Source organism: Ursus arctos, unplaced genomic scaffold (genome assembly GCF_023065955.2).
Source record: "Ursus arctos isolate Adak ecotype North America unplaced genomic scaffold, UrsArc2.0 scaffold_7, whole genome shotgun sequence".
Classification (NCBI taxonomy): domain Eukaryota; kingdom Metazoa; phylum Chordata; class Mammalia; order Carnivora; family Ursidae; genus Ursus; species Ursus arctos.
This window is the reverse complement of record NW_026623089.1, coordinates 59623691-59647635: the sequence shown is the minus strand read 5'-3', so window position 1 is coordinate 59647635 and position 23945 is coordinate 59623691. Positions and strand designations below refer to the sequence as shown.

The 23945-nt window shown below is 40.0% G+C and overlaps 1 protein-coding gene across 1 annotated transcript in view; it reads left to right on the top strand.

Annotated features, from left to right (window-relative positions):
- Positions 1–17580, top strand: part of REEP3 (receptor accessory protein 3) — a 94309-nt gene extending 76729 nt beyond the window's left edge. The window contains exons 6-8 of the mRNA XM_026504309.4: positions 4735–4882; positions 13288–13433; positions 14133–17580. Coding sequence (XP_026360094.2) covers positions 4735–4882; positions 13288–13433; positions 14133–14189 — 351 coding nt within the window. The 3' untranslated portion in view covers positions 14190–17580. The remainder of the gene's footprint in view (positions 1–4734; positions 4883–13287; positions 13434–14132) is intronic.
- The last annotated feature ends 6365 nt before the right edge of the window (positions 17581–23945 follow it).

The following is a 23945-nucleotide window of genomic DNA, read 5'->3' as shown; positions in this document are numbered from 1 at the left end:
CTTAATCAGATTAATTCTCAAATGTCCTCAGGGGAAAAGGAGATTGCCCTAAAAACTTGGAACTAACCTTATCTGCATTTTAATGTGATATGTCAAAGATCAACAAGAAATAGAGCATAATGGCTATTCATTATTGCGCAGTAGGGTAAGAATTACTCTGTAGGAGATTGTAAGATTATAAAGACTACTGATTATGTTTTTAAATTCCTTTTTTTTTTTTTTTTTTTTTTATTTGAGAGAGAAAGAGCATGGGGGGGGGGGGTTGGGAGAGCGAATTCTCAGGTAGCCTCCCCACTGAGCACAGAGCCTCGACTTGGGGCTCCAAATCCCAGAACCCTGAGATCATGACCTGAGCCAAAATCAACAGTCGGAGGCTTAAGGGACTGAGCCACCCAGGCGCCCTGGTTGAAAGTTTTATCCTAAAATGCTGATGATAAGCATGGTAAATTCCCCTTATTTAACACAAAATATAATAATTTTAACATAGTGTTTAACCAGGAAGTGAAGTATTTAAACAAAGGCAGAATTCTTTGAGAGTAACAGAGTTAGAATTAGTCATACATACAAGGTCCCTTTTCTCAGCTGAAGAATCTTGCCCAGAGCATGAATGTGTTGGATCTGAACCCAACCCAGTTCGCCCCTACAAGTGTTCCCGTTTTAAATGGAGTTCTGGGCCTATCCAAATTCAAACCCTGGGAACTTTGAGTCACCTGAAGGGTTTAGGACACTCCTGCTAGTATCAGTTGTAATGTAAAATACTCTGCAAAATAGTTCTTAATTACTTTGATTTTTGTGTTCCCATCATAATCTTTCTGTTACTTTCTCTTCGAGTTTTAGGATCAATTTTAACATAAGCCCTGTTCGTACAATTCTGTAGAGAATGGGATTTAAGATCTGGGATATTGACTTACCTCGTAGATGGGAACTCCCTTCCTCGTTATTGACTAATGGCCAAAAGTGCTGTTTCCACATGTCTTTTCCTCTTCGAACTAGAACCTTTCTGCATTTTTCTTATACTTTTGGCTTAATATTATAGAAACCAAATAGAAGAAAATAAATAAAGCATTATTAATTTAAACAAAACCTCAATACATTTTAGCATTGTTACTGACAAATGACTCTATAATGCCCTACTTGTGCCCTCAAAATAGAGAAACAGTGTTTCTTTTGATGATGGGAAGGGATTGGATATAGGAGAAATGAGCAGGAAATAGATCAGAAATTCTTACACATTACAATTAAAACTTCACTGTAAAAATAGAAAATGTTCGTTTAAAGAGTTGTAGCCAGGCATTGGAGGAAATGAAAGGAAATCAGAGTCACATCCAGTTTATAGTAAACAGTATTCAGATCTAGAAAAACAAAAACTTCACTATACCATCCATCTATCTATAATTCACCATCTATCTATAATTCTAATTTTGTAATATTAAAGCAATTGTTGAGAAAAAGAATAAAATCACCCATCCCATCTGCCTCAACATCATACTGTTTTCATTTTTGCATATTTTCCCTGTCTGCTTAAACCATACCACATACTTGCAACCATATTGTGGATATAATTAAGAATTCTGAGGTCGGGGGGAAGGTTTCCACTTAACATTTTATTTTAAACATAATTTCTTTGTTAATGGGCTTTTTGTTGAAAATACAAAAATTGGAGGGAATAGGTCTGCCTTTAAGTGTGATTATTTTATAATTAGCCTTCTTTAAAGTGGTCACATTGGTCACTTTAAAGTGGTTACAGACTTAGAATTTATGTAATGTTTCTGAAGTTCACAATACTGCATTAATTCTCTCTTCCCACATTAGTTCTATTCTGGGCCCATAAGAAAATCAACAGTGGAAAACCCCATTTTTTGAGGCGGTAATGGCTGTTGAAGTGTTGGGAGTCCTCCAAGAGTGTACACAGCCCCCTTTTGCTTTTCCTTGTGGTACTCGGCCTTCCTTGAAGCCTTGAGGGTATTGATAATACTTGGGGCGATAGGGTTGGTTACCAGGAGCTCTGTTAAAATCCAGATACCTCAGCTTGGTCATTGCTCACCTTTAATCAGCGTGAAGCAAACGCCTGGTGGACGGCGTGGTCTACCTGTGTGAACCCGTGACTGTACCTGCAGTTCTCTGCCCAGCCTCTGCTCCTGCAGTCCAGTGTCTGTGGAGAACTGTCCAGCAGTCAAAGGCAATGAAAAAGAAGAGGCATCAAAAGAACATTTAGTTTACTTACTATGCGCTCACTATCAGTGCCATACCAGTCAGTACACTAGGAGAAGAGAAGAAGCCTAAAATTAGTCACTCTCCTTTAATTTCTGAAATTCCTTCTCTGGAGACAGAATATACACAGCACAACTGTGGAACTAAAGGGAATGTGTGAGTTCATCTGTGACGTATGCTCTAAGCAATTAGCGGATGATACCCGTTAAAGATACCGAAGTCTGTGGATGATATAGTGCTGGATTGATTCGGTGGCAGTTTGACTTACTTGCGTTCTGAGACGTTCCTTCTTGAGTGGGAGGGTTTGGCAGTCACAGCCCACCTTGGAAATTGCACCTGAGCCAGGGAGCAGGTGTCCCAGATGTGTATGCCGGTTGTCATGTTTGGCAGGAGGTAAAAAGTCAAGAGTTGCTGGGAGGGAGCACAGAAATACAAAGGTGTGATAAAGAGAATGACAGTTCTGAGAAAACAAAGGGTCTTCTCCTCAGATGTGCGCTGGTCACTTCCTTCTAGTGCATCTCTGATGTCTTCTGCCCCCATCTCTTTAAAATGGTATCTGATCGGGGCGCCTGGGTGGCGCAGTCGTTAAGCCTCTGCCTTCGGCTCAGGGCATGATCTTGGTGTTCCGGATCGAGTCCCACATCGGGCTCCTCGGCTGGGAGCCTGCTTCTTCCTCTCCCACTTCCCTGCTGTGTTCCCTCTCTCGCTGGCTGTCTCTCTGTCACATAAATAAATAAAATCTTTAAAAAAAAAAAATGGTATCTGATCAAGAGGAAGAAAGTGTAATGGATTCAACTATGACAAGAATGTTTAAAGACATGTGGAACCCAATTAAGTGGGGTATAGAAATGGCATTTTGACATTATGTGATATCACTAACTCAGAGTAGCTGAATCAAGATCTTTTTTCAGCATAAAATGTAGTAATGTCCAAATGTTTATAGTGCCTCAGGCTTTGAAATCTGGAAATTGAAAGAGGCACCATTAGGGATGAGTTTCTATGGTAAAATTCTAACTAGAGGCAGCCATAAATTCACATGTGTGAGAAGAAATAATAAAGAGTAAAAAAACCTTTAGAAGAATATTTTTAAAACAGCTATAAATAAGAAATGAGTCATCTGTATGCTATGCAAATTTTTGAAGTGGGTAAATTTAGAAATTATTTTTCCCCTTTATATTTGGGAAAGAAATGTAGTTAGGTCTGTAAAGTTCAGAAATGTCCCTTTCAGACTGGGCAGTGATGAAAATTATTGGACTTTCTACAGTGATGGAAATGTTCTCCATCTGTGCTATCCAGTACGATAGCCACAAGCCACGTGTGGCTGTTGAGCATTTGAAATGTGCAATTGAGAAACTCAATTTTTTATTTTAGTTTATTTAAATTTCAATACCCACATGTACCCAGTGTCTATCATATTGCTAAGGCTTTAAAATGACTTAAAGTCGGCGGTACCTGGGTGGCTCAGTCGCTTAATCATCTGAGTTCCACTCAGGTCATGATCTCGAGGTCCTAGGATTGGCCCGCATCCAGGCCCGCACTCAGCAGGAATCTGCTTCTCCCTCTCCCTCTGCCCTTCCCCTGCTCATTCTCTCTCTCAAATAAGTAAATAAAATCTTTAAAATAAATAAATAAATAAATAAGTAAACTGACTTAAAGTCCAATTGCATAGTAGTAGATATGCCTTGCCAGGTAGTGAATTCATTAACTATCACTTTGTATCCAAGATTCTTTGGCTTTTATTTATTTATTTATTTATTTATTTATTTATTTATTTATTTATTTTTACCTTGTACTAAGTAGAGTCATTACCACTCCTAATTTAGCTTTTCTTTAAAACAGTATGTCTTTGGGGTGCCTGGGTGGTTCAGTCTCTTAAGCTACCAGTTCTTGGTTTTGGCTCACGTCACGATCTCAGGCTTGTGAGATCTAGCCCACATCGGGCTCTGTGCTCAGCGGGGAGGGGAGTCTGCTTGAGATTCTTTCCCCCTCCCTCTCCCTCTGCCCCTCCCCCCACACACACACACTCTTAATCTCTCAAAAAAAATAAATAAAAACTAAAAAAGAAATTAAACAGTATGTCTTTTATTTTAAAAACTTCTAAATCATAAGCCCCAAAGTGCCCGTTTTAGGAGAGAGCAAAATAATGGATGCCGTCTACTCGGAGGATAAGCTCATCATACATTTTTTTTACATTTAAAACAAATTACAAAGCTGAAATGTTTGGGAATGCAATGTACTGATGTCTAGAACTTACTTTGAAATGCATTTTAAAAATGGGTTGATGGATGGATAGATGGTAGATGTGTGGTAAAGAAAATAGAGCAAACTATAAACAATCTAAGGCTGTTTGCTGTGCTTTCAACTTTTCTGTTTCATAATAAATCAGTTTCATAATAAAGTTTCATAATAAAATCAGTCAGCCTCATGATAAAATGTTGGGAGAAATTTAAATGTAAGCATATGAAATATTTTAATGTGTGTTTTCTTTTCCTCTCTTGGATCTATCACTTCTCTGTTAAATAGAGCCAAGGAGCAATAACCGAACGTTTACGAAGTTTTAGTATGCATGATCTAACAGCTATCCAAGGTGATGAGCCTGTGGGACAAAGACCATTCCAACCTTTACAAGAAACAAAAAAGAAAAGTAAATCAGTCTCCGGTGACTCAGCAGGTGTGCTTGTTTGTTTTGATATATTTTTCTTTCACAATTGGAATTTTGAGTCCAGGTGGGTACCAAAATAATACATGGTAACTCTGAATTTGAGTAGGCACGATTTACACTGATGTTTGTGAATTTACACTTAATTCTCGCAATGTTCTCTAAATAGAGTTGGTGCTTGCCTTTTGTTGACTCTAGAGATAATCCAACTGAGAAAGTAACAGGAGCCTCTTGTGCGGCCATGACTTTTTAGACGCCTTCGGTGTGGCTCCCCCCAGCTCCCCACCACCGACACCAGTTCAGACCTGTGATCAGTCCTCTTTCAACTCAAACCGTGTAGTGACATCTAGGGAGTTTTATAGCTAAACACTCTTTACTGAAAATGCCGTGAACAAATAAGGATATTGACTCACAAGATAAAAAGTTTGAAGTGGTTGACAAAGGATGATTCAGTTTGTAAATAGGATTACTGCAATGGGAAATATGTGGAAATGACAGTTCCTCGTTCAAGAATGAACTTGTAGGTATTTCTGATGTAAATTAGGAGCATGGCAGAGTTGATATGTTCTAAAACTTCAGTAAATTATTCCGATCTTAGAAGTATACACCTAAATAAAAAGACATCGCTCCTTAGTCATTTTATCACATGTAAGAAAGTTTTAGTTCAAGGCTCAGCTGAAAATTAATACCTTCACGACATTTCTTACTAATATATCGTTAAGTCCATAAGGTACATGGCTATTTGATGTTTTGTTTTAAGTAGTTTTCTTTTGAGGGAGGTTAAAAAATCATCCTTTATATTGAAACCAATTTGAGAAATAAAATAACAGTTCCTTCCTATAGAGAAAAACTAGTGAACTTTCTTCTGTTCTGTCGAGAATGAATAACTTTACCAAGTGGGTGGCTGTTAGGTTAGAGGTAGAAATTAAGCCTTGGCCATTGATTAAGGTAGTAATGTCTTTGAGAATGAGAACTGTTGAACTTTGAACCGTTATCCTTAATATGTTAACAGTGTAAAAGTAGTTTCTAATATAGGCATTTTCTTAATATACATTTAAAAATTATGTATACTGATTTTGATTATGGGGGCTACTGTGTATATTTTGCTTGATTGGGACCAGTTATCTGAATCCTTTATCAGTAGTTTATTAATAATTATACTTTAGAATTGGCTAAGAATGGGGGCCCCTGGGTGGCTCTGTCAGTTAAGCATCTGCCTTCGGCTCAGGTCATCATCCCAGGGTCCTGGGATCGAGCCCCACATCGGGCTCCCTGCTCAGCGGGGAGTCAGCGTCACCCTCTACCTACCGCACCGCCTGCTTGTTTTCTCTCTCTCTGTGTCAAATAAATAAAATCATTAAAAAATAAAAAAGGTAAAATTGGCTAAGAATGATATTCTACTATTCACATGAAAACAAGATGATAAATATGAAAATCCATAGCTATCTTTATGATATTCATCTATTAAACTTAAAATGATGTGACTAAACTATTTTAAGATAATAAGGTGCTATTTAATTCTTCTGTTAAATTTTAAGCCATGAAATTAAAATAACTTAAGACTAGAGAGTTATGAAGTAAGTAGTAGCAGTACAAGAAAGGGACTTGTTCAGTTATGAAATCAAAATTTTAATATGTATTACTTTGCCCGAGTTCCAAGTTTCCTGCAGAATGGTATATATTCTGAGCTGTTCTTCTCTAAGGAAGAAATTTAACAAAAACATTCTCTCTCAAAAATATTTTTAAAAAGTAGTAAGGTTCCAGGACAGGAATAGTTGAAGAGAAGATAATTATAGATAGTCTATGTAAACACAAGTCCAGATATACATGGAAATTTATCAAATGAGGATGATGGCCTCTCGGGTGGGGGAAAGGCAGAGAAATAAGGGTATCAGAATAATTGCTAGACTTAGAAGATGGGGTAGGGAATGAAGTTACACCTTGTGTCAAGCCTTTCAACAAAATACCTAAAAGATTAAGACTTACATGTAAGATACTGAACTATAATATAGTGGGACGTTCCTGAGTGTATATTTATATCCTTAGGATATGCCAGACTTCTTAAGCATGACATCAAAACCAGAAGACATAAAGGAAAAACGTGAGAGATTTTTCTATTTAAAAAAAATGTATGACATATATGGGAAAAATATTCCACACCATAAAAAAACAAACTAGAAGAAAAATTCTCGTCTGATACAGGCAAAGGGTTCAGATTTTAGCCATACAAAGAATTCTTACAAGCCAATTATTGTTAATTCTACCAAAGAATACAACTGGCCAATTAATACATGAAAAAGATACTCAGCCTCACAAAGAAACAGTAAATTAAAATGGTAATAATAGTAATTTTTGCTCACCAGATTGGCACAGAGATTTTTTTAATTAGCAGTGTTCTGTGTTGGCAACTATTCTAGTTCTCTATTTCTGTGTAACAAACTATAAACAGTGGCCTTAAAAAAAAGTCACAGTCCTCTTGCTCCTGAATCTGGGGAAACTGGGCTCAGGAAAGCAGGTCTTGCTCTGCGTCTTAATGCAGCCACAGTGAGACAGCACCTGGGGCTGGAGTCATAGTGTCAAAGGCTTCTTCACTCACACGTCTGGTGTGTTAGCTGTGAGGAGTCACACAGCGGATGGCTCCAGCAGGTGGGGCCTCTCTGGCCCCTTTACGTCTCTCTGCGTGCTCTCTAAGAGTTTTGGGGCTTCTCACCTGTCAGTTAAAAGCTCCCAGAGCCGGTGTTCCAAGAGAAGTGGCAGGAGTCAGACAGCATCACTTCTGCCTTAGGGCAGTTTGTTGAGTATCTACAAACATCTTCCAGATTTAAGGGAAGAGGAGGGGTGCCTGGCTGGCCCAGTCGGGGGAGCACGCGACTCTTGATCTCAGGATCGTGAGTTCAAGCCCCATGGTGGGCGTAGAGATTACCTTTAAAAAATGTTAAAAAAAAGATCTAAGGGAAGAGGAGAAAAGTGTCATAATTTGTGGACATGTTTTAAAATCACCACAGCAAGCATGTTGGAGATTTAAGTGGAATAATCCTTTTTGATGACAATCTGGCAATAATTGTCAGAATTTATCCCTTTAACTCAGCAAGAAACTTCTAGGACTATGTCATAAAGCAATAATCAGACAAGTGTTCAAAGATGTATGTACAAGAACGTTCATCTCATTGTTTATGGTAACAAAATACGGAACAAACCAAATACCTAAGAAAAATGGTTAAGCAGAAGCGTGGTAATATATTAGCTATGAAAATTCATACTGTCGGTGCATACTTGCTGACATGAAAACATATCCAGATCATGGGGAAATAATAACAATAAAACAATATGAGTGTTATGCTATAGAGACCCAAAAAATAGATGAAATGAATTAGTATATTTGAATTTTCAAATGCATATACACAGGGGAGAGTCTGGAAGGGTATTGCCAAAAGATAACAGTGTTCAGTTCTGAGTATGGGACTTCAGTGATTTTTTTTTAAATCAACATATTTTCAAAATCAGAAAGAACAGTACTCTTGCTTTTAAAAAATAATTAAGGTACTCGTTTTTTTAATGTCATGAATTATTTTTTTATTTCATTTACTTCCAGAATTCTTCAAGAAAAGATAGTAAGTTTTTCCGTGTGGTAATTGCACGCACATTGCGAAGTCTGTTCGCTGGTTCATGTGATCAATACATTTACCTCAGATGCTCTGCTTGTTCACACAAGCAAACTCAGATTTCTGGAAATTTGAGTCCAATCTGAAAACTCACCATGGCCCGCTCTGAGTGGTTTGAGGTTCAGTGGTCAAGAGAAGTCCTACTTTGATGAAGTGATTTAAGTCTGCATGTTGTCACTATGGCAAAAAGAGCTCCCTCCAAATGCTGCTTTGTAAGAATGTGGACGCCTTGAACATGACGTTCACGTTCCTTGAAAGAGCACCACATTGTGATAAGTGGGAATATATTTTCTGCAAAGAAATTGCTGCTCCCATATCAGTTAAAAGTGGTCCAATATTCCCTTTCAATACCAGTAAATAAAGAAAGAAAGCACGTATTTTTTGTTTTGCTTTAGGTGCTTTACATATGTATTTAATCCTTAAGATGACTGCACAGTTTAAATATTTCATCTTTATTTTTTTATTTTTTTAAGATTTTATTTATTTGTTTGACAAAGAGAGAGCACAAGCAGGGGGAACAGCAGAGGGAGAGCTAGAAACAGGCTCCCCGCTGAGCAGACAAACCCCACCTACCCACCTCCACCATGTGGGGCTCGATCCCAGGACCCTGGGATCATGACCTGAGCTGAAGGCAGATAGATGCTTAACCGACTGATCCACCCAGATGCCCCTCATCTTTATTTTTTAGATCTTTTTTCTTAAGATTTTAATCATTTATTTGAGAGAGAGAGCGTGAGCAAGAGAGCACATGCAGGAGGAGAAGCAGAGGGAGAAGCAGGCTCCCCACTGAGCAGGGAGCCCAACATGGGGCTCGATCCCAGGACCCCAAGATCGTGACCTGAGCCGAAGGCAGACGCTCAACCGACTGAGCCAACCAGGTGCCCCTATTTTTTAGTTAATTAAACTGAGGCAGAAGGAGATTAAAATACCTGTCAGGGGCTAGCTACATAGTCAATGACAGAAGTGAGGTCTCCAAGGTTCTTTTCGTTTATAAAAAGGCTACACTTAGTGGTATGGTTGGGCTGGAACTAGGAATTCAAATAGCTTGAGCAGGTAGCAACCTTAGAGATGCTTTAGTTAAAGATGGCAAATAGGTGTCCTGCCTACTCCCTGCTCCCGTGCGCACCGTGGCAGACGTTGCTGAAGGACCGGGGCACTTTTCCCACTCTGGCTTCCAGGCCCCCTCAGCATCGTGCCCCGGACAGCTCGACTGGGTCAGAGTTGGCATTCATCACCTGTCCTCTGTCTCACCACCTTACCGTACAAGAAAACAAAGGCCTGGAGAGAAGCAAGACCCACTCTGGGTCTCACCGCTAATAGGTGGTGAAGTACTCACGTCTCCTAACATAGGTCTCCTTCCAGGTCAATCTTCCTATGATTCTGCACTTAGATGATTATGTAGAAACTGCTTAAAGCAGTGGATTGCTAAGTACTGGATTCATGTTGACTTTTATTACTATTACAAGGGGTGGGGGGGGGACTTAAAATATATCAACTCTAAGGTGTAGGAGCTGTGTGAATACCAGGTCGGTTTCCTGAAGTGGAGACAGAGCTCTGGGCTAAAGCTGGCCGAACAGCTACAGCGTTAGGTCCCAGGGCCCCGGGGTCATCCAGGCTCCTCAGCCTGGGTCCCCACTCACTGCTCCTCAGAAATCTGCATGTGAGGGCTCTGTCCAGTGTAGATCAGTGATGGAAAGCAGTCAACCTTAGCATCACCTTTGTACGGCACCAGCAGTCCCCCCAGTCCCCCCAGCAGCTTCGCTTTCCCCGGGCCTGGCAGTCCCGTAAAGCACTCAGCCCGCTGAGTGCCTGCTATGGGACATCTGGGCTTCCCTCGTAGTCTCGGCTCTCTCTTCTGGTCCCAGCACTTCTAAATCCTTGGACAACTTTGATTAACATTTCCACCACTCACAACAGAATGTTCATACATACTCATTTCCAGGTTTTTAGGTGGAATAGAAGATGCATGTTTTAGTGAAGGTATTTGACTTGACTCCTGTCTTTTTGATGCAGTTTGGTTGAATAAACTGCTAACTTAAACTTGTCAATTTCATCTTCTAATAGATCCCCGATTTGGCTACTGTCTCTGTCTTTGCTCCTTGGACCCCATCATTTCTGACCTTCCATACTGCAGTAACCTCCCTGCTTCCAGTCTTCACTTCTGATTCATTCCCTGAGGTGCAAAAAGAACCTTTGAAAGACCCCAGATGTAATCATGTCACCCTTGCGCTTGAAATGCTTCAGTGCCCCCCCCACACACTGCTCTCTGATGAAGTCCAAACTCAGTAGCGTGTGGTGTATAGCTCCCTGCCTTGTTCTCCCACTCCGTCATGTGCTAGCGATACAGAGTCATGAGGCTTTCAGAGGTTAGCCACCACCTCCTACAAGAAGGCCTCTCTCACAACTACTTTCGCAGGCTGAGTTAATTATCTCACTGTGGGCTCCCTTTCTACTTCATCCTTATCTTCCACTTACAGCATCTGTTGCAGTATTGTAAGGCCCGTTCAAGTCTGGTTCCCCTATTGGACATTTGGGTAAAAAATGACAGTTGTGTCTTTTTCATGATTGTATCCCCATAACTTAGCGCACTTCTGAACACATGAATTTTTTTTAATATTTGTGGAATAATGAATCAATCCATCACTTTCTCCAAAACCATAATTAGAAAGCTAATAAGACTCGTTACCTGAAATTAGGAAACAAAGAAAGAATAAGGTGTGTATATAATCCTCTTTTGAATGAAGTTCCAGTTCCTAATCATAAAGTGAGCGCGATTAAAATAGCAAGGGCCATGTTTGTTGGCCTGTAGTCTTGTGCTTCATCTGTGACCTTAGAGAACTTTCTGGTCGTAGTTGCTTCCTTTCTGACTCTCCTTGATTCCTCATTCTGCGTTTTACCTTAGTTTTATTGGGATCAGGAATATTGTGTAAGCAACAGCGATAGAAAAAAATCTAGAAATGACAACCTAAAATTTTTTTTCTGGTTTATTTTCCCCAATTATGAAAATAATACAGTTTTAAATAAAATTGGGCAAATTTTTAAAAAAAGAAAAAATGAAATTTAAAATCACCGAAAAGCCCGCTTTCAAGAGATCTCATGGTTTCATTGTTTTTCCTTTGTTTCTGTATGTACATTTTTTTTCCACTTAATACTGTATCAGGAGCTTCCTGCCAGGACCACTGACCCAGCCCCTCCCCAGGCCACACTGGCCTTCTTGCAGCAAGCAGCGCTGCTTCCCCCCTGCCCTAGCCCCCAGCAGGTGCTCTCTCTTCTACTTAGAACACAGTTCCTTGGACTGATGCAGGAAAACAAAGGATCTTGGCCTAAATTATGACTGATTCTACTCCCAAATCCTTCCTAATTTTTAACCTGGAAGTCTAGCAGCGTAAAATGTACTTGCATAATATACAACAAAGGTGTTTATTTTATTATGAGACTAAGAAGCTTATTAACAACTCTTCATGGTTTGTTCCATGAGTCTCAAGTTATGCATGGCCTGGGAGAGCAGATTAACAAATGTTGACTCAGTGTATTTTTCTTCACGTGCAAGGAGTCCATCGCTTGCCCCCTCCTGAACCTGGGAAAACTCCTTTTTCCTCATCTGAAGATTTAGATATTTGTGCTCCTTATCCTTATTGAAGGAGAATTTGAAACTTCATGGGGCCTTGTGACCTCACCCTTGTCTGTATAACTGGCTGCTTATCTTTCTAGCACTCTGGTTGCTATAGACTTGGGCCCCTGTGTGGCTCCATCCCGGCCGTGGCTCTCAGACAGGCCCTGCGCAAGGACATCAGCATCACATAGGGACTTGTTAGAGATGGCGATTCTCAGCCCCACCCTCGGCCCAGCAGTCTTTGTATGAGCGAGTTCTCCGAGTTCTCCGGGTGACTCTCAATGTGTGCTCATCAGTCTTTGCTAGTAAACTACTAAGCCTGAGAACCACAGTCTCAGGAACGCTCCCGTTCTTGTCTGTGAACCCCAGCGTCGGAATGCTGCCAGACTTCTGACGGTAACCAGCCCGCTACCTGGATGTTTGCAGATTGGCCAAGGTTCCATCTTCTGTAGCTACACAGGGCAGCCTGTTCGCACACCCGCGTGCGCTCGTGCTGACCTGCCTGACGCCGGCTGTTTTCCTTACTAACATCTGTCATCACAGCCCGTCGTGTTTCTAATTACTCCAGCCTGTCCAGCTGGCTTGGATCTGAGCAGCTGCAACCGCGTTGGCTTACCATCTCCGTCACCTGCCCCCAGTGAACCTATCGCGCCCAAAGTCCCAGCCCCTTTGGGTATTACTTGACTCCTTAAATTCACCCTCCCGTTCCCAATCTCAACAAAAGTTTTGACGCACAGTGGGCGGAAACCCTTCATTTCTCATTAAAGTCAAAGGCACAAATGACAAACTCGATAAAGCACCAAATTGCTTAGATCGTTTAGAGTTCATGAAGAGATCTGTCTCAATATAGATCTGCTTATATTCTTTGAGTCTTGAACACGGTGTTTGTTACGTACTCAAGAACAAATTTTGAATTATTCTGAAAAACGCATAGTAAAAATAGGGAAACTTCCTGGAAGCGATGAATTATGAGCTTCATCTAGGATAGTGCGCGGGGCAGAGACTGACGATAAAGGGCAGGGAGCACATTCCTGATGGGAAAGGGAGAGGAGTGAGGGGGCAAATGCAAACCCTAGGAGAAGTGCGCGCAGATGGAGTGCTGTCCTTTCACCAAAACTCGCTGGTTTTGATGACTCGTTTAGGTTATGGAATTCCACTGAAAGACGGAGACGAGAGAACTGATGAAGAAGTGGAGGGGCCGTATTCAGACGATGAGATGTTAACACACAAAGGGCTTCGAAGATCGCAAAGCATGAAATCAGTGAAAACCGTGAAAGGCCGCAAAGAGGTTAGTCTGGTAGAGTTGTCTTCCTAATGACTTTTGTGAAAGGCTTTCCCTGCTGCATCAACACTCAGGACACTAATGATCCGTAAGGGAAGAACGGGGTGGGGGGGGTGGGGAGATTGGCAGTGACATTTAAAATTCTCTACTCAGATCGGATATATTAGGATCTGTGGGAATTTACAACATGGTAAATCCCTACTTCCCCTGTGAGTAGAAAGTGGTATTCTCATAGAGCAAAGTCACACGGTGGTCCCAAGCCCCCAGTGCAAGCCCCGCACTGAAGCAGAACAACTAACAAAAATAACTGCATGGTTCTGCTTTGAACCAACCCTGTATGAGGATTAAATAGAAGTTTATCCGTAAGAATATTATTGTCTTTGCGCCCAGAAAGCAGTGGAGGAATCCAGTCTGTGGCCTCCGATCATTGTGAACAATTGGCGTACCAGGCAAAGCAGAACTAACAACAGTTGATGTTTGTATTTGTTACTAGTGATACTAGCCTGCAGCATATATCCAGCCTAGTACCAACTCCATTTTTTAGTATGTCAGCAGCGATGTCTTCTGAGTACGAAAGCACATTTCTAGGATAACTGATTGTTTTTATTAGAAAGTTATAAAATTATTACTATGATTATGAACTATTCAGTTCTAAGTCCAAAAGTAATCATCTGATTTGTAATCATGCCACCTTTCTCTCCTCAGGTGCGATACGGATCACTAAAATACAAAGTGAAGAAGAGACCACAGGTGTATTTTTAGTCATCTGCACTTCAAGAATCCCAACACGAATTACACTAATACATCGACTTTTTTGCTAACATTATTCATTCAGGATTTACACATTAAAATAATACTTTAAATTGTGGCGGTAATAGGGTTTATTTTCACCAATTTAAATAGCTTTTATTTCTTTCACCATTACTTCCATTCCTCACTACTAAAGGTAGTTACGCAAAGCTTATTTATGTATATGTATATGTATCTCAGAATTAATAGAATATCGTGTTATCTGTTTTCAAATTCCTCAACAACACTGAGTGCCTGGGATATTAAGATGAAACACAAACCCACAGTATACTTGAAAAGAGTCTTTTTGCGGTTGAAGATACATCAGCCTTTGTGCTATTGTATTCGTGTTTACCTCCGTTTATATTCTGTCTATCACATGAGGATCGTAATTAAATAGGCCTTTGATCCAGCAGTGATAGGACAAGGGCATAATGTAAGATACAGCGTGTTTTATATATTCTTTAAATTTTTACTTTTTTAATACTTTCTGGTTTTTCCACCATCGACTGAAAGTTTTCGAAACAAATATTTGAAAGCCAGGTCTCCACATAGCACTTTTATTCCTGACTAGTTTTGCACACTTGAAAATTGTTTACTTATTTGCGACTGTACATTTATTTTAAGTTTTATTGACACTGTCTTTATTGTTATTTGTCATATCCCGACATGTCACATTTATGCCTTGAATTTCAACGTCTCTTTTCCTGTGGGTTTCCTTTGTTAAATTCATTAGATTCTAATAATATGAAAATACAGCTCATTGTTCAACTTTAACTATTTCTGATTATCTCCTCTGTCGGTAAGAAGCTGTTGTAAACATCAACCAGTTTTCCATACATCGTAGTTGAACTTAGCATGTTCTTGTTAACACTGGTTACATTTTCAGCATTTAAAATGAGTAGCTTTTGTGAAACAGGGTCATGAAGTTATCCAGCAGTCAGTCCATTCACAAGCCTGGCACTGATATGTGCTGCTAATTTATAAATCGATATTGACTAGACTCATTTAAATCTCCTGTCTTCTGGCTGAGATGGTTTCCTGAAGATAGGTGCCAATGCAAAATACAGACGTTAATCTTAAGTACTAGAAGCTACTAGAATAGATATTAGAAAAATATTTTTTAATCCAGGAGATTTTGAATTACGGAACGTGGAGGCTTTTTTAGGTGACATTGATAACTATGCATTATGAAGTCTCTGTTTCTGGTGGTGGTTTTAGTGATCAGTCGTCAAATCTGTACAGTTAATTCAGATAATTTACTTGACTGTTCTGTTTGTCAAAAAGAAAAAAACAGGGAGATTTGTGAGATCTTTGACTTTTCTACCTTTTTAAGAAATGAAGCCAGCGGGCAATGTATATTTAGGACCTCCTCAGGGTGTTAGCAGAGAACAGAATGTTTATTTAGGAGTACCTTAATTTAATTAACACATTGCTCTTGATACAAGTCTTAAACCATTTTCTAGACCATCTCACATTCTTGATATGTAACATCGAGAAAAAATTTGCTCAACTTCTTTTCTCCAAAAGTTTAATTCTATGAATATCTTCATCTACTTTACCTTGACTAATTTGTAGCCTTTGGGTTTCTAGAAAAACTCTTGAATCTGTGTTCAAAATTGCTAGGAATTCTGATTATAAACTCTTGGAAGAGAGTCTTATTTATATGCCTAGTACCAGACTTATTAATACAACTGCTATATCCCACGCTTGTCTTTCCTGCCCAGAGGCCGTGTCATCTCAAGTTGCCTGACAAGGTCATGTAACTGACTCCGTATAAAAACATTACCTGTGCGGGCTGCTCTGCTCCATTTTATCTTTTCTAAGTCCGATCTGAGTATTAAGCCTATTCCTTAATTATAGTAAACTCATAAATACTCTTCTAAATTAGAGGCATTATTTATCCGTCTCCACTTCTACAAAAAAGACACCACAGGTCACAAAGGGGAAATGCATGTCCTCCTTTTTCATTGCGTCTCTCCACACAGTGCTTCCTCTGATCTGTTTCTCCTGTTGCATCCTTGGATGCCGTGGAGGTCACTCTGCTGTTCATCATTTCCTTTCTCTCCTTTTCTTTCATTTCTGAGATTTTGCTGCTTTTCTCTTGTGTGTGTTTTAGCATGCCCTTTCCTTGGAACTTTGTATGATAAGCTTATAAATCTCTGTCTCTCTTAAGGTGGAACAGGTCATTTTTTGTTTCTCTGTTTTTGAGTCCACTGCTTTTAAAAGAGGTAGATTTCTCTCTCGACCACAGTGCCTTGCTTTCCCAACACCACCATTTGGTGAAGGGGCATCAGATGCTGCACAATCCTATATAAGGCGCTAGAATGGTAGCTGTTAAAATTTATGCAGAAATTGTAGCCAGTGTTTTATTTTATTATATATTCGCTCAACTTGTGCATTAATATTAACGATTTCCCGAGTTTGTTTGGAAGTGACAGTTGATCTGTTCTTTAGTTTACTGTGTTTTTTTCTGGGATAAAAAACGAGCCAGAAGTAAGTCTGATTGCTAAGTAATTAATTAGGTAAACCCACGTAGGTCCCGCCCAAGATTCCCTCCACACAACTCACTTTATGTATGTGGATTTGGCTAAAAAGTGGTAACTGCCAACATTACTGATTATAAATACTTGACTACACAGATTGATGGAACAAAATTATTAAAGTGTTTTCAGGGAATTGAATCCATATGTCACCACCAAAGAGTTCTACAGTGTTATAAAATATGTAAATATTCCAAATTTCTGTAAAACACTGGTTGGATAAATATGTCTTCTTTCGTTTCCTTTTTTGAGATTACATAGTTTGAGCTTCTGTAATACTTGAACTTTTGTGTTGTTAAAAATAATCCAATGCTATCTTCTGGTAAATATCAGTAATTTGTATGTTTAATTGGAATGTACTAAATTTTTATTTTGATATTCTTTTATCAGGAAAATTAAGGAGTTAATATGTATCGACAAGCAATTTTCTACGTGTTCCTGTAGACTGATTCATTTGCAAAGCAATTAGACAATTTTGAGATCATTGTTACTTTGGTACGCAGTGTATATTTCTTAGTAAATATCATTTAAGAATAAAACTTTCCAAAAGAAAAATACAGCTTTTTCCTCTAAATGGTTAAGATGTAGTCTTCTAGTAGTATCCTACGGATTTGTTGTATATTAACTTTTTAAAAACGACCATGAATTAACATTTTCTCCTCTAAAACTTCTTAAATCTGTGTACTTTCATAGTTAAGAGAAAGCAGTTTTGTAATTTTTTTAACTCTTTGTAAAGGCTCTCTTTAGGCCTAGTATGGGGGTAATTTTACAAATGTGTTTTTTGAAATCTTTAATATAAAATAAACTCATTTTATTAGTGACAACTTGTATTTGTGTGTGTGTGTCAGAGTACCTATCTTGGGTTCCATATTATTATTTATATTACTTATTATGGAGTATGTATATTATTTATTTATATTATTTATTTATCATGGAGTATGTATATAATATGTGGGTGTATATATAATATATGTATATTACATAGTAGATTAACATACGCACACACTTAAGATTCCAAATCACAGAACAAATTATAAAAAAATCGTATACATCCCAGAGTGGTCATAGAATTACAAAAGAAACACTGAATTGTTAAATTTGGATGTTGCAATGGGAAGATATATATAAAAAAAAAAAATTAGTACGGGCGCCTGGGTGGCACAGCGGTTAAGCGTCTGCCTTGGGCTCAGGGTGTGATCCCGGCGTTATGGGATTGAGCCCCACATCAGGCTCCTCTGCTGGGAGCCTGCTTCTTCCTCTCCCACTCCCCCTGCTTGTGTTCCCTCTCTCGCTGTCTGTCTCTATCTCTGTCAAATAAATAAATAAAATCTTTAAGAAAAAAAAAATTAGTACAGAAACCCTAGCCATCAATTTGTATTGGTTAGCTGTCTCAGACATAAAATATAGCACAAAATTCAGTTTTATGTATCCTGGAAATGTTCTGGGGTTCCATCTGTTTTAAAGTCAGACGTCTGTCTGCCTCACATTTAAGCTTTAGAGAGAAATCCTATGTTTAAAAAAGTTTTGTGTGTGTTACTTCATTATGCTATATAATGTGTTAAAGTATTTCCAAATGAGTTATGTTTTCATCTTTATTAGGAGGTATATCCTTGTGATGATCCAAAGAAGTTAGAAACATAAATAAAAATTCAAAAGGGCACAATGAATTTACGAATTGCAGCATTTTCCCCAGGGTTTCATTCTCCCTTGAAGTGATTCGCTGTTCTTAAGAAAGAGATTCATGGAACAAAAATCATGTCAGAGACCAATGCATTGTGGAAAACATTCCCTCCTCCCTTTTACCTCCCCATCAATATGCTAGCCTTGAAACTCTCCTTAGGGTCTGGTTTTGGTAGTGTTTTTTTTAAATTGTTTCTTATAATTCTTTGAACTGAAATTTTAAAGCACAAGATTGATAATTGTCTATATGTGTAGGAGACTAAAAGACTGCTTGGCAGAAGCAGGAAACTTGCCAAGTTTAGCCTTAGTTTATCTGGCAATCCCAGATTAAAGGCGAAAGAACAGGGGGCGAAGGGAAACGTGTGCAAATCAGAGTAGCGTCAATTTTTTTCATGTAGAAATCCTCCTTGAGTGCCTGCTGTAGAGAGCAGCACAATCGTGTTTCTGTACAGTGCCTTATCCAAGTGGGATAGCATAACGATTTAAGGGAAATAATTCTTGCTTTTAAAAAAAAAAAACAAATATTTGGATTATTTGAGGATGATTTATGCTGGGATTTCTTCTAGGTTATCGAATAATTTATTTGGTTTCTCTCAGAGCAGGTTTTTTGTTTGCTTATTTGTTTGGTTTTTCATCCTTGGTTCCCTTCTTTCCCTTTCTTCTTAAATCCAACACAGTCCTAAGCCCTTTCAACTCTGCCCAAAATACAGCCGTGGAGAAATGGCCAGTTTGGTTCCAGACCACTGCAGTGAAGCAAGTATCGCGACAAAGCAAGGCAAATGAATGTGTTAGGCGTATGTTTACCTTACACTGTAGTCCATTAAATGTGCGATGGCATTATGTCTAAAAAATATATACTTTAAATAGATTGCTTACCAATGCTAGTCATCAATCACCGATCAGAGATCTCCATAACAGAGTAATAGTGGAAGAGTTTGAAATATTACAAGAATTACCAAAATGTAACACAAAAGCACAAAGTTAAGCAAATGCTGTTGGAAAAAATGGTGCGGATGCACTTGCTCAATGCAGGGTCACCACAACTTTTAACTCGTAAAAAATGTAGTATTCACAAAGCTCAATAAAGGGAAGCACAAGAAAATGAGGTATGCCCGAATCCTGAATTTGACTTAAACTCTCCTCTGCTCCAGCTTCCCTAGTTTAAGCCACCATCCTCGCTCTCCCGGATGCTCAGAGCATAACCTTATTGAAGGCAGAATTTTTGGTAGCCTTACAAGTTCTTCAAGGTGACTCAACCTTGAGTCCCATGGAACTGTTGCAGCTTCTTATCTTTTCAACCGCTATCTTTGGGAAATGCAAAAGGCGGCTGTGAAGAGCACAGGGAGGGGAAGGGAGGGGGTACATGGTCTTGCGCATCAGCCTTGGGATAGACATTTTTCTCTTTCCAGCATTGTTTAATGCTAAATTTGGAAAAAGTGAGTGAGAATAGTTGAAGCCAGGTTAGAGTATCTGGCTGAATTATGTGTATTTTGACATGATGCTATCTCAAAATGTTGAAAAAGAATTTGGGGTAATAGGTGGAGATTTTTTTCCCCTTCAGAATTTTATGCCTAGTTTAAGTTACTCTAAATTTGAGTGTTAACAACAGATCATGGTAATGGCAAGAATCAACAGTATTATCTGTATTAGAGTTCTCCAGAGAAATGGAACCAATAGGTGTGTGTATGTGTGTGTGTGTGCGTGCGCGCATGCAAGTATGTAGAGAAACGGAAGGAGGGAGGGAGGGAGACTGACTTAGTTTAGGGAATTGGCTCATGCAATGGTGGGAGGTTGTCAAGTCCCCAGTCTGCAGGCCAGGGTCACTTACTGGAGACCCCGGGAAGAGTTGAGATTTCTGTTCCAAGGTGTACTGTAGGTAAACTCCCTCTTAAGTCCTTCAACTGAGTGGATGAGGGCCACCCACATTACGAAGCGTAATAGGCTTTATTCAAAGTCTATCGATTAACTAAATGTTAATCTCATCTAAAAAATACCTTCACAGGAGCGCCTGGGTGGCTCAGTCGTTAAGCGTCTGCCTTCGATTCAGGTCATGATCCCAGAGTCCTGGGATCAAGCCCCGCATCGGGCTCCCTGCTCTGCTGGGAGCCTGCTTCTTCCTCTCCCACTCCCCTTGCTTGTGTTCCCTCTCTTGCTGGCTGTCTCTCTCTCTCTGTCAAATAAATAAATAAAATCTATTTAAAAAAAATTACCTTCCCAGTAACATCTAGACTAACCACTGACCAAATATCTGAATGCCATGGCCTACTTAGTTGACACATAAAATTAACCACCACCGTATTCTTAAGTTCCAAAAGAAAATCTTTACCTTGAAACATAAAGTTAAATGCAAAAATTACAAGTCTTGGGTTTGATGAGTTTATCTTACAAAGAAAAGGAATGTTGCAGCACGGGGTTTATTTGGAAGAGGAAAACTCCTACTTTGTATGGCTTAGAAAGCCTCTTGTATTCAGTCATGATAACTAACATTTGTATATCAGCTTGTTTTCACACTTTGGGAAGAGGTATCACCCTGTTTTGCAGATACAGAAACCAGAACTCAATATGTATCTATTGGGGGGGGGGGGAATATCTATCTATCATCTATCTAGATAGATAGATAGATAGATAGATAGATCTTAAGATTTTATTTATTTGTTTATTTATTTATTTATTTTATATTTTATTTATTTTATATTTTATTTATTTATTTATTTTAGAGAGAGGAAGAGAGAGCACATGCCAGCAGGGGAGTGGCAGGGGGAGAGAATCTCAAGCAGACTCCACGCTGGGCACGGAGCCTGAGGCAGGGCTCCATCTAAGACCCTGAGATCATGACCTGAGCTGAAATCAAGAGTCGGGCGCTTAACCCACTGAGCGCCCTCCAGGACTCAATATTGACCAGCCCAGGACCCAACCCCAATATTTGTGACTTCAGACTCTTGTTAATTCCATTACCCTCAGTTGTCCTGGCAATCACAGAATATTTAAACAGCTCACATTGAAATGATTCTTAGCATGTATGTATTACACAAAAATTTCAGATCATTTCTCCAAAGGTTAAGTGGAGTGAAGTTTTTGAGTCATTTGATGTTAAGAGATTTCACTCAGAGTAGCTTCAGTTAAGAAGAGAAAAAGGATGCTTTTCAAATTGAGAGGAAAAATAAAGACACATAACTTCCTATCAATTATTGGCTAAGACAAACAGGAAGAGATTTGAAGAGAGGATGTAGCTTAACCGGGAGGAGTATCCTCTCAGGAAGTGCTTTCCTTCCTTCCTTCCTCCCCTTTCCCACCAACACTTGCTCTGTGGCTTCCTCCCTTCACACCACACCTTGTAAACTCTTTTATGTGCTCTGTTCACAAGAATTCTCATGCATTGTTCTTACTGGGTTTTAACCAAGAAAACACACACACACACAAAAAGGCCAAATGCCTTTTTACATAGGAGATGAACTTTATTCCATCTTTTAAGTTGAAAGCAAGTGCAGTTAGTATATATAGCAGGGGACAGTTTCCGTATGTTCTAGGAAAATGGAACTGTATTATTTATAGCTCACAACATGTTGTATAAAAGGAAAGCTCGCAGGGGGCTCCCAGGGGGGTAAATGAGACAAAAGAGGGAAGACTTGGGGTACTCTATTTAAAAAGCAAAAAATAAATTTTTAAAATATTTAATGCTAACCGATGTATAAGAGAGGTTTTGGTCTTTACCGTACCATAACTTACATTCTAAAATTAGAAAAGACACTGAAGCATGAAGGGAGGGGGGGAAACCCTTAATATTGTAACCTTAATAGGAAAAAGGGGGGTTGGAAAAGCAAGGATAAGTAATTGTCATTAAAAGGATATATCTTCCGAAGTGCAAAGTACAGTTACATGAGATCTGGTTGATATTTGACCCCGCAGTCTCAAAGCCCATTAGACTGCAGCAAGTAATAATTGCTTCCTCATTTAGACGAGACAACGAGCTCTCTCTGCAAGCTGCTCTCCTCTAAATAGATTGTAGAGAGTAATTGAAACAAGTTATACTGGGAAGTGGAGTGGCCGATTCCTCAAAGTGTGAGAGCAGAGCTATGGTAACCTCTTAAGCCTGGCCTTCATCCTGTTCCTATTTAGGGAATCCGCAGGGCAGCGGCGTGGAGTGCAGTCTGCAGTTCACCAGCTTTATTGTTTAGACTTGAAGGGAAGGTCATATGCCCTCTTTGACAGGGAGGTTTATGGGCTCTCTCTAATTAGCAGCACCCTCCACCAGACAGACTGTTGGCCACCTTCCAAGAACCGGATTTGGTAGCGGCCACTGATGAAGGAGAAAACAAGGTTATTTACCCTGTGACTGTAATTCTTGGCACAAATTCTCTCTTTGCACTCAGACACATTTTCCTTTTGTTCCAACTTGCCTTTGGAATTCTGAGTAGGGCGTTAAGGGAGGGAAATGCGGCCATATATTTAGTAGTGTAAACAACCCGTATGTTGGCCTCGGATACTTTTTACTATTCTAGGGCCTCACCGATCAACAACATGAAGTGAGAGAGAGAGAGAGAGAAATAAAAGGCAACATATTCAGAACGTTACTTGCAAATGTAAATACTTGAGCACATGCCCACACACAACCCCAGAAAAGGAAGTTTAATTTGCAACATTGAAATAACGACAATTGTGCGTTGGACACTTAGAAATAACCAGCGGTAAAACGTGATTGGGTTTAGCTATTACTGGAGTGTTAAAAGAGCACAGGGAATATATTTGGCTTGTCCTGCTCTGTCGGTTCCATAAGACGGCGGGTTAAGCTGATAGAAATGCTTTTTGGTTGATTTAAACCAGATGCTCTGACTATTTTTGTCCAGTTAGCAGATGCAGCCGCACTGCAAAAGGCAATCCTGCCCCCCTCGGCCCGCCGCCAACTGCGGGAGCAGGAGCGTCGGCTCCACCAGCTACCTCGGCCATAAAAACCTTTCAAGTCCCCATTATTATTCCAGGCACATTCCAAGGGGTTTGAGTCACAGGGTTCACTTGGCTTTCCTCCCGTCCTGAACTGCTTGTACCAGGTGGAAGACGACCTCCAACTTCAAAAATGGAATCCATAACCGGTCAAAGAGCGCTTTAGGGCAAGCCCCAGATGCAATTCTGTTGCAACTTCTCTCCCACACCTGCGGTTTGCTGGCTGCGCACCTGGAGTCCCACGACCAGAGCTGGGCCCGCTCGGTCCAAACACAGGGTTGTTCTTTGGGGAATCCTCTATTTTCCCCTGCTGGTTTGAGAAGCTCCGAGGGCTCCTAAGCAGCGGGGTTGGGTTGGAAACTTTTTCCGTTTGGCGGTGCGTCGGGGAACGCTTAGAGGCCAAGGCGGGAAGCCCAGGGGGCTGAGGTTCCCCCGTCTTTTAAGTCAGCTCCGAGGGAAAACTCCCAGCCCCTCCCACGCGTCCGTCCAGACTCGCCGGCCGCCGGCCTGGGGCGGAGGAGCGCGCACATCTGGCCGCCCAGGAGTCACATCTGGAACGCTAACCCCC